The following is a 16046-nucleotide window of genomic DNA, read 5'->3' as shown; positions in this document are numbered from 1 at the left end:
TGGTGTGATAATGATCAACATCACCCTAAACTCTCGACTCCAAGTTGAGTGAGTGAGTGTATTTGTTTAACGGCATTTCAACCTCTAAGAGTCATTTAATGCCAAAAAAGTTTTGTTGATATAATAGATTTTCAGTTTCTTGTAAAAATTTTTTAAGTTTCTTGAAAAAGTTTATCTTTTGAAGCAAGATGTTTTAGGTTTTCTGAAAAATTGTTTTAGTTGTAAGAGGTTTGTTTTTCTAAACTGAATTTTACTTGTTTACTTTACAGGAGTTTGATTACATTTGTTTCTTTTAAATAGTTTATGATTTGTTGGGGTTCCACTTCTTGGAACACTTTTCTAATGTTTGTTGTTTTAAAATATTTCTTCCGAGTGTGTTTGTGTTTTCTACATTCCATCAGTAGATGTTTAATTGTTGGTTGTTGGTTGCAGAGTGTGAAATTTGGTGTTTCTTCCACTTTGATTAGGTAAGAATGAGTTAATTTTGTATGTCCAATTCGTATTCAGTTTAGTACAATTTCTTCTCTTCTTCCATTAAAAATTTTTGTTTTTCGTTTTTAATTATTGGTTGATGTTTGTGCAATTTGTTTGCAGTGCATTCGTTCCATTCCTCTTGCCACTTGTTTTTTATATATTCGTTGATTTTTCTTTTTAGGTCTGTGTGTGGTATTTTAATTTTTTTCATTTGGTGGTTTGTGGCTTCTTTAGCCAGTTTGTCTGCCTTTTCATTTCCTGGAATGCCGACATGGCTTGGTATCCAGGCTATTATAATTATTTTTTATTTATTTTGTTGTATTCTTGTATAATATCTGTGATAAAAGGGTGTTTAGATTTTTCTTCAAGGGCCATGATACAGGATAGGGAGTCTGTATAAATTATGAATTTTTGTTCGTTGATGTCTTTGATGTGTTTGAGAGATATATTGAAGCCTCGTTGGGCAGTCGTATTTGATAATGATTTTGTCCATCTGTGCATGCTCCACTTGTTCCATTTTTAGTTTTAGACCCATCGGTGTATATTTCTATGTATTCTGCATATTTTTCTCTTAGTTTTCTGAAGTTGCTTCTGTTTGTTATATTATTTGTAATGTTTTTCTTGTAAGCAGTAAGTGGTAGGTCGATTTTTGGTTTGTGTAATGGCCATGGTGGTCTGTCGTTTGTTTTTTTGAGTAATTATATTGTCGGGGTTTTCATTGATTTAATTCTGTGTCCAAAGGAGGGTATACTTTTTGATTTCCCTGAATAAAAATTTGTACATTGTGGGTTGAAGGTAGTTTTGTATGTTGGGTTTTTGGTGTTGCTTTGCAGTTTTGTTGCGTATTGTAACGCTAATTTTTCCCCAACTTAAATGCAGGGGTAGTTCTTGGGCTTCTACATGCAGACTTTCCATTGGTGAAGTTCGATGGGCTCCCAGGCTAAGTCTTAAACTTTGATTCTGTATTGTTAGTAGTTTGTTTTTGTAGGATTTGTAAGTAGAGCTGTATATGGCACAACCATAGTCCAGTTTGGATCTGATATGTGAGCGGTATATTTTGAGCATTGTAGCTGGATCTGCTCCCCAGTCTAGTTTTGATACTATTTTTAAGATATTTATTGCTTTTAAGCATTTTTGTTTTAATTTGTTAATGTGCTCCTTGAAGTTTAGTTTATTATCAAAAATAATCCCTAGAAATTTGGTATGTTGTACTACTGGTATTAGTTGCCCATCTAGTTTGAGCTGTGGGTCAAGGTGGTATTTTCGTTTTTTACAAAAGTGGATACATGTGGTTTCGCTTTTGGACATTTTGAATCCATTTTGGTTAACCCAAAGATCTATTTTGTTAAGGCAATGTTGCATTTGTCTTTCGATAGTTGGCATATTTGGTGATGAGCAAGTCATCAATAAATAATGTTTTTTCGAATCCCATGTTAACATTTTTGATTATATCGTTGATTTTAATTAGAAAAAGGGTGGCAGATAGTACACTACCCTGTCGTACACGTTTCTTGTGTGTATTGATCTGATGTTATATTTCCTAAGCATACTTTAAATGTTCTGTGGGATAGGAATTCTTGGATAAATTTTGCTAGGTTTCCTCCGATTCCCATATTATGAATATCTTTCAAGATTCCGTACCTCCACGTGGTGTCATACACTTTTTCGATATCAAAAAAGATTGAGACCACATGATGATTTCTTATTAGACCGTTACGAATATATGTTTCTAGTCGAATAAGTTGGTCGTTAGTACATTGATTTTGTCTAAATCCGCTTTGGTGTGTAGAGATGAGGTTATATTTTTCTAAATGCCATATTAGTCTTGTATTAACCATCCTTTCTGTTTTGCATATACAGCTTGATGGGGCGATAATTGGTAGGGTTGGAGTGATCTTTTCCTGTTTTAGGAATTGGGATGATATTGGATTCGAGAGTGTTTTGGGAAATTGTTAGTCCACCATATTTTGTTAATTATCTGTAAGAGAATGTTGAGAGATGTGTCTGGCATGTGTTTTAGAAATTGATAGTGGATGTCGTCTGGACCGGTAGCTGTATCTTTACTTTTATGAATTGCATTTTTTAGTTCTGTTAGTGTTTTTTAGTTCTAGTTTAGTGAAAGAGATGTTATAGTATTCTTTGTTATTGGATGTGAAGTCGAGTTTTTCTTTTTCTGCGTTGTTTTTATATTTTTGGAATTTGGGGGGAGTGGTTGGATGATGAGTTTTGGCTGAATTCATTTGCAATTATGTTTGCTATTTCTTTTTTTTTTTGTCTATAATTTGTCTACTATTTGGTGTACTTATATTATTTATTGGTGTTCCAAGTTTTTTTTCCAGTTATTTTTCTTATTATTTCCCATGGTTTTTTTTTTTTTGATGGTGTGTTGTTCAATTTGGAAATATAGTTTTGCCAGGTTTCTTTTTTGCTTTTTTTTTTTTTATAATTTAGCGCGCTTTTGCTTGTGCTTGTAGCTATTTTTGGAGGTTGGGTTTTGTAGGATGTTGTTTAAAGTGTTTTAGCATTATTTTTCCTGTTGGTTATTGCTTCTTTACATTCTATTGTGAACCATGGTGTTGATTTTGGGATTGTCTTGATTGCTATTTCGTTTAGCATATTGGTGAAAGCTAACATAGGATCTGGTTTGTTAACTATTTCTTGGTTAATTAAGTTTGTACAAAGTTTGCTAAATTCAGTCCAGTTAGCTTTATAGATTTGCCATTTTGGTTTTGCTTCTTCTGTTGCAGGTTCTTGGGTTTTGAGAAAAATTGGGAAGTGATTGCTGCCGCATTGGTCGTTATGTACCTCCCATTGGAAGTCCATAAATATTGTGGGGGAGCATAGTGTTAGGTCAATAGCTGATGTCGTTCGTTCCTATGCCTGGGTGAAGGTATGTGTGTGTTTTGTTATTAAATATAGCTATTTCGGGTGATTCCAGTAATGATTCAATGATTTCCCAGTTTGGTTAATATTTTCACATCCCCACATTTTGTTATGGGCGTTGAAGTCCCCCATTAATAGAAAAGGTGTAGGGAGTTGTGTTATCAGATCTTCAATTTCGGTTTTATTTAGTTTATGTTTAGGTGGAATGTAGATTGAACAAATAGTTGTTGGTCGGTGGAGTGTAGCTTTAATTGCTATTGTTTGAAGGTTTGTTTGGAGTTGTAATTTTATATGTGGTATCTGTTTTTATTATAATTGAGGTGCCACCTATTAGTCGATTATCTGTTTGTGATCTATTTGTTTGGTTGTAAACGTGGTATCCTTTGAAGTTGATGGTGTCCGTTTCTTTTAGAAGAGTTTCCTGTAGGCCAATTATGCTGGGGTTATATTGTGCTGTTATGTTTGATTTCTTCGTAGTTTGGTTTTATGCCTCTGCAGTTCGACTGTATGTTTTTATTCATTTGCATAAATAAGTTCGGTATTTTTTTTTTTTTTTTATCTGTTTGGTTTTTGATTTAGGTTTTTATATCTAGTATTCTATTGATTTGTTGTGTTTTGAGTAATTTTTGTTTTGTGTTTACTTGAACTGCTTGTTTCCTCAGTCTCCATTTTCTCCTCCTTTTCTCTCTTGTTTTTGCAGCTAAATTTATTTCTGTTACTCAATTTCAATCAATTCAGATTTTCATTTTCGAAAAATATTTGTTTTTTTGTTTGTTTTGGTTTTTGGAAAGAGGATTTGTGTTTTCCCGTTCTGTTTCCATCTTTCCAGATATCGTGTTTATCTTCTGTCCTTGTTCGTGATTTGGATCTTTCACTATTTATGGTTTTTGTTGTTCGAGTTCTTTTTTGTTCTTTGGGACCTGTTTTAGATCATTTGACTGAGTTTTAGAAGATACTGATATTTGTTTCTTGTTTTCGTTAGTTTTTAAAGTTTCAATTAGATTTTTGAGTTTGGAGATTAGTTTAAGTAGGTCTTGGTAGTGGGTTTGGTTTGTTTGGTTTGAAATTTTTGTGATGTCTGCGTAAGTGTTTATTTTTTCTCAAGAACTTGCTATTTTCCTTGCTTCAGAAAAGGATACATTTTGTTTGTATTTTATTTCAGTTATTTTTTCTTTTCTGAAGATTTTGCATATTTTAGAGTATGCTGGGTGTTTTTCTTGGCAATTTGGGCATTTTGTTTCGTTGGGACATTCACTTTCAGCATGGTTAGGTTCTTTTAAGCCACATTTTCCACATATTTTGTCCTTTGCAGGTTTCTCTGTTATGTCCATATTTATGACACTTGAAACATCTCAGAGGGGCTGGTATATATTGTTCTACTTTTTCTATTGTATATCTGATTTTTATTTCTTTGCAAATTTTTGGTGTATTAAATGTTAGTACGTTGGTTATTGTAGGTATGGTTTGACCATTCCTTTTTATGTTTATTCGAACATGATCGATTACTCCCTGTTTTCTTAGGGCATTTTCTATTTCTTCTGCTGTAGCCAAGGTTTTTTATGACACCTTTTGATGTGTTTAATCTTTCATGGGCAAAACTATAGATATGGAATATTTCCATCTCTAAGATGTTTTTTGTGTCTTTATAGTTGTCTACTGCGACAAGTAGATTGCATTTTTTTGCTGTTTTTGCGTTGCTGTTTTGAGACAAAATTTTTTCAATTAAGAATGGAGACAGATCGCTGATCTTTTTTCCTTCTAAAGTTTCGATTACTATGTATTTTTCTTTATCAATTATTTCATTAGTTATATTCTTGCTCACCGTCTGAGCTGGTTACGTCAGAGTGGGTTCTTTTTGATTTAGTTTTATTTTTTTTGTTTGGGTTTATTATATCCATAGAAGTTTGTTTGGATTTTCATCTCTTTTACTCCTCACCCTCCTCGGAGCCTGAAACTGGGAGATGTTAGGGGGGAAACCCATTCACCCTTTCATCTCAATTGGTTGAGTTTGTTCCATCATTTCCTGTTTCCTCCTTTAGTTTCTTCTTTCCCAGTTTGATAGAAACATTGGTTAGAGAGCAAGTTGTGTGGTTTTGGCTCATCAATTGATTGACCCTTGCCATCGCCCTCTAACACTTAACTGGTTTATCTGTTTGTAGTAATAAGATGTATTATCTTTAGATTAAATTTGTTTACTTTTTTTAATGTTATAATTGACATTTTCAGTGTAAGGGTTAGGGCTTGACATGACTATCCGATTGATCAGATCCGACCACCCGTCTAGCCTAGTACAAGGCCAAAGTGGAGGGTTGCAACTGACACCTTTATTTTCTGTAGGCATCAGTTGCTCAGCCACCAGGATCCTTTTCCTAGGCATCACGGGTTGCCACTCACGGCCAACAGGCAGCCCCATTGAGGGACTTTTACCCTCTGCAGGGGGACAGTCAGCGTATTCTAACGCCCCACCGACAGGGCCAGCTCTTTGAGAAGAAAGTTAAACAATGTGACGTGCTGGAGAAGATCAATCCGAGGCTTAAATCTTTTTTTTCAAGGAAAGAATACAACAGTTGAAGCTGGTATTGAAGCACTGTTGAATTTGGTTTCCCACAAAAGTTCAGCAAAGCCATCCTTCCATGGAAAAACCTTTGATTTCATATGTGAAAGAGAAAAGGTGATTAAAAAGTTGTTTCTTTACCAACAACGAAGATTTGCCAAATTGGGGAAGTCAGCTGCTTCAATACTGGAGTCATTGTCCATCCTGCAAATGGTAGTTGACGAAGTCAAAGAAACAAACAAATTGGTAGAAGCATGTAGAATATATCTTGCCAGCGAGATATTTAAAACAGAGCTTGAAATGTTTGCATACTTCACCAACCAGGTCACGTTTCCTTTCCTGCACTGTGTCGAGAGAAGTTCGCAAGAAGATCTTGCCATACTTCTCCAGCGGCACAGTGACCTGAAAGCACCAAATACTACTACACTTCATAAATTTGTTGTGAAAATGTCATATGTACAAGTGTGGAAGCCAGAATCAGAGCTTGGTCTGAAGCTGTTGGATCTGATGTACATTAGTGCTGTGATGGTGCAATGCTGAATATGGTTTTGCTGGAGAGTTGTCACAGTGTGCTACCAACCTTTCTTTGTTGTCCAAGGAAGAGCTTCAAATAGGAAAAAAACCTGTCAGTGTTCAATAATTGTGCTGGAAAAGTTGCCAAGTGTCGAAACAGAAAATTCACCTGTAAGTCGATTTGAAATGATGTGATGTACCGCAATGTTCAAGGGGTACTTGATTCAGACACAAAAACCATCACTAGACTTTTGGATGAGAGGGAATCTGTCTGGACAAACCAGCAGAGAATGGTTTTGAGAGAGGAGATTAAGAAAAAACTCCAAAAATCCATCGATTTTAACATCATGGTGAAAAATCTGTTGAATGGATGTAAAACGTGGGGTGGGCCAGTAACATCCACTTCTGAACTACTAGAAATTTTGCAAAAAAATCCTGACGCTGCAGAAAAGATCTTAAGAACTAAGTTCGCATATTTTGTACATATGCATCTGACAGAGAAACCTCAGCAACCTGATTTATTTCGACAAAACAGCATTTCTTATGGAGATAAGTTGGGAAATTTTTGCATCTTATTGTCTGACAACTTAGAAAACTGTTCCGCTACCATTGCAAACTTACCAAATAATGACGATGGTGTGAGAGCTATTGCATTACTTACCTCCTGCGAGTCTGAGCCACCGAGTATTTCAGCTGCTTACAAAGAAAATGATATGTGTGTTATTTTCTGGAAAGAAAGTAATCAGTATGTATGGTACCTAGGATATATAAGTGAACTGATCAATGGCGGAGAGTACTACAAAGTTGAACACCTTTATCATTTCCCGCCCTCACAACATAAGTACTGGCAATAGCCTCGGAGGCAAGACACATTAGATGTACGACCTGAACAAATCGATGTTTGAGTTCAGGGAGAATGGACTCTTGAAGAAAGGAATCGAAGATTTATGTTGACAAATGCAAACAAGTCGAGATCAAATCCTTTACCTAGACTGTAGAAAACATTTTATTAAATTGATATGAAAGTTAGTCAATTATAATGTTTAATTAAATTAGAGTTAAACACTGGTCTATATTGTGCCGGCCTATATAATCTTACTACATCCATACCATTTTGAGGGTGTTTGGAGACAAAACACTATCATAAGACCCGTTTACAGTAATTTTAGGCCAATTTCAGTCATTTTTTAGCTCATTTTTTTTACCTATGACAAAACTGTTAGTAAATTATACCGACACATCAGTTCTAACTACCAACCACCAATTAACCCCCTTTTAGGGCGTTTTGACAGCCAATTGTATTTATAATGTTGGTTTTTAGTTGATTTTCCTCTATTTTGGGCACCGTACCAGCTGATCTCAGAAAAAGTGAGAGTAATCACTGAATTTTTCAAAAATATTTTTTAAATTGGTATTTTTGCATTACTAGGATCCAAATATATCATTTAAAGTGGTAGCAAACATGATTTGAGATTTTTCATTATAATTTTTTCCACATGTAAAAATAGATTTTTCTTTTTAGAAACTAACTTTAGACTTTAAGCTTTTAAACACAATAAAAAAGTAATCAGAAACTTTATAAAAAAAAACAAAAAAAAACTGAAAGTCGGCTTTTTTTACCCATGGGCACTATCATCTTTCACTATCACATTGCATGTACCTTCTAATAGGTACGTTTATATAAAACATTGTCAAAAATGTTGGACAATTTAAATACTCAAAGTTCAAGCCATGAAAAGCAGAAGAATGGGTGTAATTTCATTTGATTCCAAACTGCAGTATTTTGGCAATATTCCTATTCAATTGCTTACTTACAAAGTCAGAATTCGATACGAGGTCAGTTTCTACAAACGAGACAAAAATAAAAATAAATCCTTCTTGCAAAACTGATATTACTGTATATACACTTTGGAGGATCTTTTTTTTTTAGCCAAGATATCAAGGAAGTCAGAGTCGTTCATTTAAAGGGCTGTGAATCTGAAAAATTATAATCAAAACTTCCTCACGTAATTGAACATGCATTTAATCGAAAGTCATTAATAACTATTATGGGCATTTTTTTTATGATCTAACCTAGCATAGTTTTACTTCCTAAAAAGAAATCAAAAAGTTTTTTTTTTTTTTTGGCTAATACGTTTCAACAGCCTTTAGAGATAATATAAAAGGAGGAATTTTAAAAAATAATTAAAAATTAATATTTTACAGTGGGTGTCACTTTTCTATATAAATTTAACTGATCAATTGGACATGTAATCAAACATTTTGTCAAGTTTGGTGACAGTGGGGGAGAGAACGAGGGGAAGGATCATAAGTTCCAAACATTTTAAAAATATGTAGAAACACTTCAAACATTTGGGGGTGAGGGGATAAAACATAATTCCACAATTTCGACTTTTTTTTTTTTTTTTTTTTATAAGATTTGCTTTGGCAAAAGGTCTCACCGTTAAATATTATTTGATATTTTTACAGCTGTTAACACACAAGAAAAAAATAAATAAAACTAGCATGGACCCAATGCACCCCTCCAACATTTTTTCTTTTTTCAATGGATTATCAATTGGACTATATTGGGGGAAATTATTGATAGTGGTTTCAGCTAAACAAGTGCTTTTCATGAAAGTTAGCCAGGGGGCACCATAGATTGGAGCTCGGATAAACATTTGCCATGAAAATAATGAAAAAGCAGAGACAGGCTCGAAACATCTCTTCTTTGGGAAAGACCTTGCAGGGAAAAGAAAAGGGCATTCCCTACTAGGCTATGAGGTCTATTTTGAACTCTGTCAAAGCAGGATAAGGTCTTTCTAGCAGATCCTGCCCAGATGTGGATGTACCTGGCTCATATAAGTAGAGAATTGCATCAGCAGTGAGATATCTACTGGAGCGATAGAAGGATCACACCATTTTTCCAGCAACCTTGGCAACAGATTTGATATACATGTTCCATTACAGATCAGAAGTAAAGGTTAGACTCAGAAGCTTGTCAAAACATGAGGCCTCCCGAAGACGAGAGCCATTCATTTCAATTGATGCCAGATGGGGGATCAGAGCGTTGATGATGTAAAGATAGAAGCTTAGTTTTAGATGCATCAAAATTAACCAGCCACTTCTTTCCCCATTGTACCATGTGCTCAAGATCAGGAGAGAGAATCAGAGAGAACTTTGTTATTTACAGCCTTTGATGTGTTACTATTCATTTGGATACTCCCCTTTTTATGAGGAGCTGCCCCCCCCTCCCAACATCTTGGGGGAAACAAAAAAAAAAAAAAAAAAAAAAAAAAAAACTACCGCGCAGCTAAAGCTGGGGGGGGGAGGGGGGACTGCCTCCCAGCAAAAGTTAATGGTAGTGTTATCAGTATAAATGTCTAGGAATGATCTTGGGATGTGATTTGGGTCCAAGCCCCTCCCCAAAACCTTTTTTTTTTCCAACCCCCGGGCACCCCTGCAAAAAAGTTTAAACACCGTTTTTGTTTTTTTTTTTTCATCACGTTTGCTGTTTTTTTCTTTTTTCCATCACATTTGCTGTTTTTTTCTTTTGCTGATTTTTTAACATTGTTTTTTATATTTAAACGGGGTTATTACTTCGCTTTGTTTTGATTTACCCCCCTCCCAACACACACACCTCTAAAGACCTGGGCAATGCCGGGTACCCCCGTTAATCTAATATATAAAAGATAAAAGGCAAAGTATGTGTGTGTGTCTCGCAAAAACTTTCGACACGCGACGGATCCTCGCAAGAACGGTATCATTTTTAAGCTCAATTCTTAACAAATATCGAAAAATTTGCCAAAAACATTCATTCCTTCACCCTAAACTGGCAGTTTTGTACAAGGAGGGGTCGTTTTTTGCGTCGCCATTTTCACAAAGTCATTGTCACCGTTGGATTAACTAGGCTTAATTTCAACGCCTGGGACTTCTTGTTGAGCCATGGAGACATCGGCTAAGTCATTTTTTTTTTTTTTTTAACCTTTTTTCTCCTTCGCGTTACAGGTTCGAACCTACCTGCCTACCACCACTTTTTTAACAGCACCTCCTTCTATCTGGGTTGTCCACTGTTATTTTGATCCCTCTTCTGCTACTTCCACTTTTTTTTTGGGGGGGGGGGTCCTTACACACACCCGGGCAACGCCGGACATACCCGCTAGTTTATTAATATAAGGGCAATGGTATAGTTCAATGTATTCTGTATTGTTTTCAATGGTCGCCATGTTTGTTTTCGTTGGTTCAAAAATTGAATGCACACGAAAACAAACATGGTGACCAATGAAAACAGTACAGAATACATTAAATAATAAAGGTCTTAACATCATTGGAAAAAAGAGGGATGTAATCCATTGAAAAAAAATGAAGACGAAAAGAAAAAATACAAGTAGGGAGTGTGCATTAGCTACCCTAGTTTTGTGAAACAGCCTTAAAAAAATATCAGGAAATAATCAATTGATTTAAGTGGACGATGAGACCTTTTCAAAATTTTTAAAACTAAAAAATCCCCCCCCCCACACACACACACATTTGCAGTGTTTCTACGCGTTTTTTTTTCCCCTTTCTCCCCGCCCCCAAACTTGATAAAATGCTAACGATTACAGGTCTCGTTTACCGATACGTGGCCAAAAAGTGGGTGTTCATTTTACGTTAAATTTATATATGAAAAGTGATCCCCACTCTAAAATGTTAATTTGAGATTATTTTTTAAAAAATTAGGTACTGGTCGCGATTTGAGTTCCCTGCCGAACACCATAAAAAAACACTGACTTCTCCCTACGCTTGAGCAAAGGACATGTTTTAGTTGCCATAGTAACTAAACGATCATGAATTTTTTTTACTGTTTATGAATATTGAAATAAATGGAATTACAACACATTTAATAGTAATAATTTTATCGACTTTTTTTTTTAATAGCATTTTCTATATATATATCATATAGCGCGAATCATAAGTGCACTTGCACCCATTTTTTTTTATTAATGTTTAGTAATTTTTAAAAAGTCGATAAAATTATAATTAGTAAATGTGTAGTAATTTCATTTATTCCAATATTCATAAACAGTAAAACTTATAAAAAAAGTCGATAAAAGTGAGACAAACAGTAAAACGTCGTCATTTAAAAAGAAAATGCTATTTAAAAAAAGTCGATACTGATTATGAATATTGAAATAAATGAAATTACTACACATTTATTAATTATAATTTTATCGACTTTAAAATTACTAAACATTTATTAATAAAAAAAATGGGTGCTAGTGCACTTATGATTTTATATATATATATATATATAATATATATATATATATATAGAGAGAGAGAGAGAGAATGCTATTAAAAAAAGTCGATAAAATTATTACTAATAAATGTGTAGTAATTTCATTTGTTTCAATATTCATAAACAGTAAAACTTATAAAAAAAAAGTCGATAAAAATTCATGATCGTTTAGTTACTATGGCAACTAAAACATGTCCTTCCTTTGCTTATGCGTAGGGAGAAGTCAGTGTTTTTTATGGTGTTCGGCAGGGAACTCAAATCGCGACCAGTACCAAAATTTATTTCTTTTATATTATATTATCTTTAAAAGGTCGTTGAAACGTATCAGCAAAAAAAAAAAATTAAAAAAAAAAAATTTATTTTTTTTTTTTTTACGAGGTAAAACTACGTTGGGTTAGGCCGTAAATAAAATAAATAATACCTTATTATGTTCATTTGTTTTCATTGTACACTTTGATTATAGTCAGAAGGCCAGAATACGATAATTCTAAATACACAAGAAAAAAAATTTGGAGACGTTTGAAAGTGTCATAAAATAAAATACAGATGGAGATGGTAAGGGTTCCAACCCGTAAACAATTGCGTCGGATGTTGACAATCGCACACATTTTTTTTTTTTTTTTTTTTAATTGAAGGAGGCAGTAAAATGTCACAAGACAATGTTCTGACAAAAAAATGAACGCCTTGCACGTTTTCATCATGTGATTATTGGTATCAACGGGGGGGGGGGGGGTTAACATCTTTTTTAAAGAAATAATACCTAAATGTTCCCTTTTTCAAAATTTAAAACAAAAGTGAATCGTAGAATAGCAATATTTTAACTGCCTCCTAAATTTTAATTCAAAATGTCAGTTTTCATTTTATATTTTGGAGAATACAAAAATAAATTAAAAACAAAAAACAAACAAACACTTGACATTATCAACAAGTGAAAAAAATGAATCACTACAGGTGTGAAGTGTTTAAAAAGATTCTGTTAAGAGTAATATTTATGTATTTTTTTTTTACAAAGGAGTAACCATTTATCAAGGCCCGGATGCCACTCGAGGATAAATTAATGAGAGTACGGTAGTCAATGGAAAAAAAAATCAAAACTATAGTAATCGTTAGTGGGAATTGAGTAAATTGGATTAAGGGGGTGGCTCTGGCTCACTGGCTCAATATCTTATAATATATATTGCTATCATTTACTACATCATAAACGTCTTGTAATTTTTTGGCAAATACATTTTCAGATTATGCTTTGAAATACATGCTTGGTAGGGGAAGTCCTTTTATTGACCATTTTATTTTGATGCTTTATTTTTGCTTGTTTTTAAATCATTCTCCCACCATTTACAGACCACGAAATAAAAACTGGCAAAGACGATCTTATTTACGTTAAATTACTAGAAAGGGGACTTCTATAAATGTTTATAAAACGTTAATTTGAAAAGTTAGTGCTTTATTTCCGAAGAATTAAAAATGGAGGGGGATACATAGACAAAAAGAAAATACTAAAAATATGACATGAAAAATTAGATTTGTTCGAATCAAAAGAAACAGATTGAAAGGAATTTATGTTGAAAATTATCTCTAAATTCTTACCATTAAAATTATATACAATTTGTCAACTGAAAAGTTATATAAGCAAACAAAACTGAAACAGAGTCCCCTTCATTTAACCTTGTATATAAGATTAAACTGGATGATACAACCAAATATTTTAATTCAGCTGACTTACAAATGGACACAAAACGAAGACAATGGTGCAACAAAAATACAGGATGCGTACGAATAATCATAAAGCAAGAATGAACATAGTCAAGATAAATATCGGTGAAAAAAAAATGTCTTCCCAAGTGAACCCTCATTTCGTGATCAGCATTAACATAAAATGTCTGGTCATATACAAAAAATATATCTAACCTTTTTTCTAGTGCATAAAACAATGATATCAAGTAAGAATTAACTAAAATAGACAAAATTCAAGTCAAAACAAATGCTACAAAAATATACAAGAGTTGACTTCTAATCCATTAGAAGTGGATAAATTATCCACTGGATAATTTAGGTTACACTTAAAAAATACAGAAACAGAATTTTTTTTTTTTTTTTTTTTTTTTTTTGGCTCGATTGTAAAATATGGACAAATAAAAACATTTTTCATAATATTCGTATTAAATTGTATTTTCTTTTTTTATTCCAGAAATAGAAAAGCGATCTTCAAGTTTCTCCCCCCCCCCCCGTGTTGGCAGGCTTTTTGAACGAAATTGTCGGCTGCAAAATGAAGTTTTTCTCTCACTTTTTTGATCAAATTTTATTTCAAGGAAACGAACAAAAAAAAAAAAAAAAAAAAAAAAAAAAAAAAAAAATTTATAGTAATTTTTTGTTCATTTCCTTATTTTAAAAAATAAAATTTGACCAAAAAATAAAACTCGGTTTATTTTGCAGCCGACAGTTTCGTACAAAAAGCCCTTGTCAACACTGGGGGAAGAAACTTGAAACTAATCCTTATACAATGTGGTATAAATTATCGAAGAGTTACATTTTAAACTTTTTTCTGGTTCCAATGATTGAAGCATTAAATATTTTCAAGAATTTACAGATTAAATCACGATTTCAGTTCCAGCTTAAATTTTATCAAAAATATGTGAAAAACAAGTACTTAAAAGCTCGCAAACAATAATTTATATAAAACGTAGCAGAATGAAATTCTCTACCGAACGTTTCGTTTTATTGTTAAACAAAAAAAAAATCCGGGTTTGTATTACTGTACACAGATTCGAAAAAGTTGTCAAAAAACAAATATATAACAAATAAATGTTATCAAAAGCAAGATAAGTTACTTTTCTACCAAACTGGATATATTTTTCGTGTTTTTATTCAATGTAACATGTTTATTCAGCTCGAAAAACATACAGTGTTTACCATGTATTGGAAAATTAAAGATGGCGTCTGATTCTCTCTTTAACACGGTAAGTGTGGGGAAAAGATGTTATAAATAAAAAACCGGATAAAATACTGTTAAAAACTCGCTCAATATATGTTACCGTGACATAGGTTGACATATATTCGGTGGGTTTTTAATAGTATTTTGTATAGTTTTTTATTTATAACACCTTTTTCCATACTTACGGTGTTATAGAGGGTGTGAGACGCCATCTTGAATTTTCGAATACATCGGTAAAAACTATGTTTTTCGAGCTGAATAAATATGTTACATTGAATAAAAACAAAAAAAAAATATCCAGTTTGGCAGAAAAGTAATTTATCTTGCCTTTGATAACATTTATTTGTTTTTTGACAACTTTTTCGAATCTATGTGTACAGTAATACAAACCCAAAAATCCTTTTTATCTCAAATGAATCTAAATTGAGACTACTAAATTAAGACGTTATGTCCATAGTATAATTAAAATTCCTTTAATTCAGTCTACGATCAGAAGATATCTTTGCTTTATTTTTTATCAAAATGTTGGTTCAGAAATTGTAATTTGAAACTTAAGAAATAATTTTACAAAGAAAAGCTAAACAAAATAATTTCATCAATTAGAATGAAAATATAAAGACATTTTTTAAAGCATTTGTATAATTGATTTTACTTAATGAAAATTTTGTTTCAATTTTTACAGATTCTTTAGAACTGAAATGAATTTATATAAGAAAAAAAAATCAACAAAACAATCGATGATGACGACACGATTATTATGATTATGAGCTCATTCGAAACATGGAAAAACTGCATTAAAACAACGTTTGCTTCGTGGTGAGCTTCTTAGAACTGGTCATACGTTACCTCCAAGGGATTTGGTTGATGCTAGCATCAATACAATGAAAATCATGTATAGAGAAGCCATGGCTGTGGTGTTTTTTTCGTGTTATGTGTTAATGGTGGGTGCTTTTTCTCCGGAGAATCGCACTTCTTTGCCAATGGAGGCTTACTCTGATGAAATTTAGAGAAAAGCTCGTCCGCTCCTCTCTTTTTCTTTTCCTACGTCGTATCTATTTTTAGAAAAGCAGGTCACGTGATCACCTTGCATAGAAAATAAGTCGATGAAATGTGTTGGTCGATACTGGCTGCCAGCCAGTCTCCAATGACGAGTAAAAATGTCGCCTCCTTCACCTAATCACAACAGTACAACACTATCTTTACTTTGCTTAAAAGTTTTTTAATCTAAACTTTACACTGTTGTTGCTGTTATTGCAATTGGGTTTTCGTGTGTTTGTTTGAAAGACAAGTATTTTTAAATATTTTTTATCAAGAAATTGTGTTTATTTATTTATTTATCTTTTAATCATAGGAATCTTTAATTTAATTTAAGTTAAGTTAGAAGTGTTTATTTGAAATAGGTAAAGATAAATTTGCAGCCATGACGTAAGCAG

General features: G+C 33.0%; 1 protein-coding gene across 1 annotated transcript in view; it reads right to left on the bottom strand.

The window, feature by feature from the left end:
- Nucleotides 1–15805, bottom strand: part of LOC145276846 (neuroplastin-like) — a 46642-nt gene extending 30837 nt beyond the window's left edge. Inside the window, exon 1 of the mRNA XM_080128209.1 lies at nucleotides 15460–15805. Within this exon, the coding sequence (XP_079984335.1) occupies nucleotides 15460–15520 (61 nt within the window). The 5' untranslated portion in view covers nucleotides 15521–15805. The remainder of the gene's footprint in view (nucleotides 1–15459) is intronic.
- Between the last annotated feature and the right edge of the window lie 241 nt (nucleotides 15806–16046).

Source organism: Euprymna scolopes, chromosome 5, assembly GCF_053919585.1.
Source record: "Euprymna scolopes isolate OS-2025 chromosome 5, ASM5391958v1, whole genome shotgun sequence".
NCBI classification, from domain to species: domain Eukaryota; kingdom Metazoa; phylum Mollusca; class Cephalopoda; order Sepiida; family Sepiolidae; genus Euprymna; species Euprymna scolopes.
This window is presented reverse-complemented; position numbering and strand designations above follow the sequence as displayed.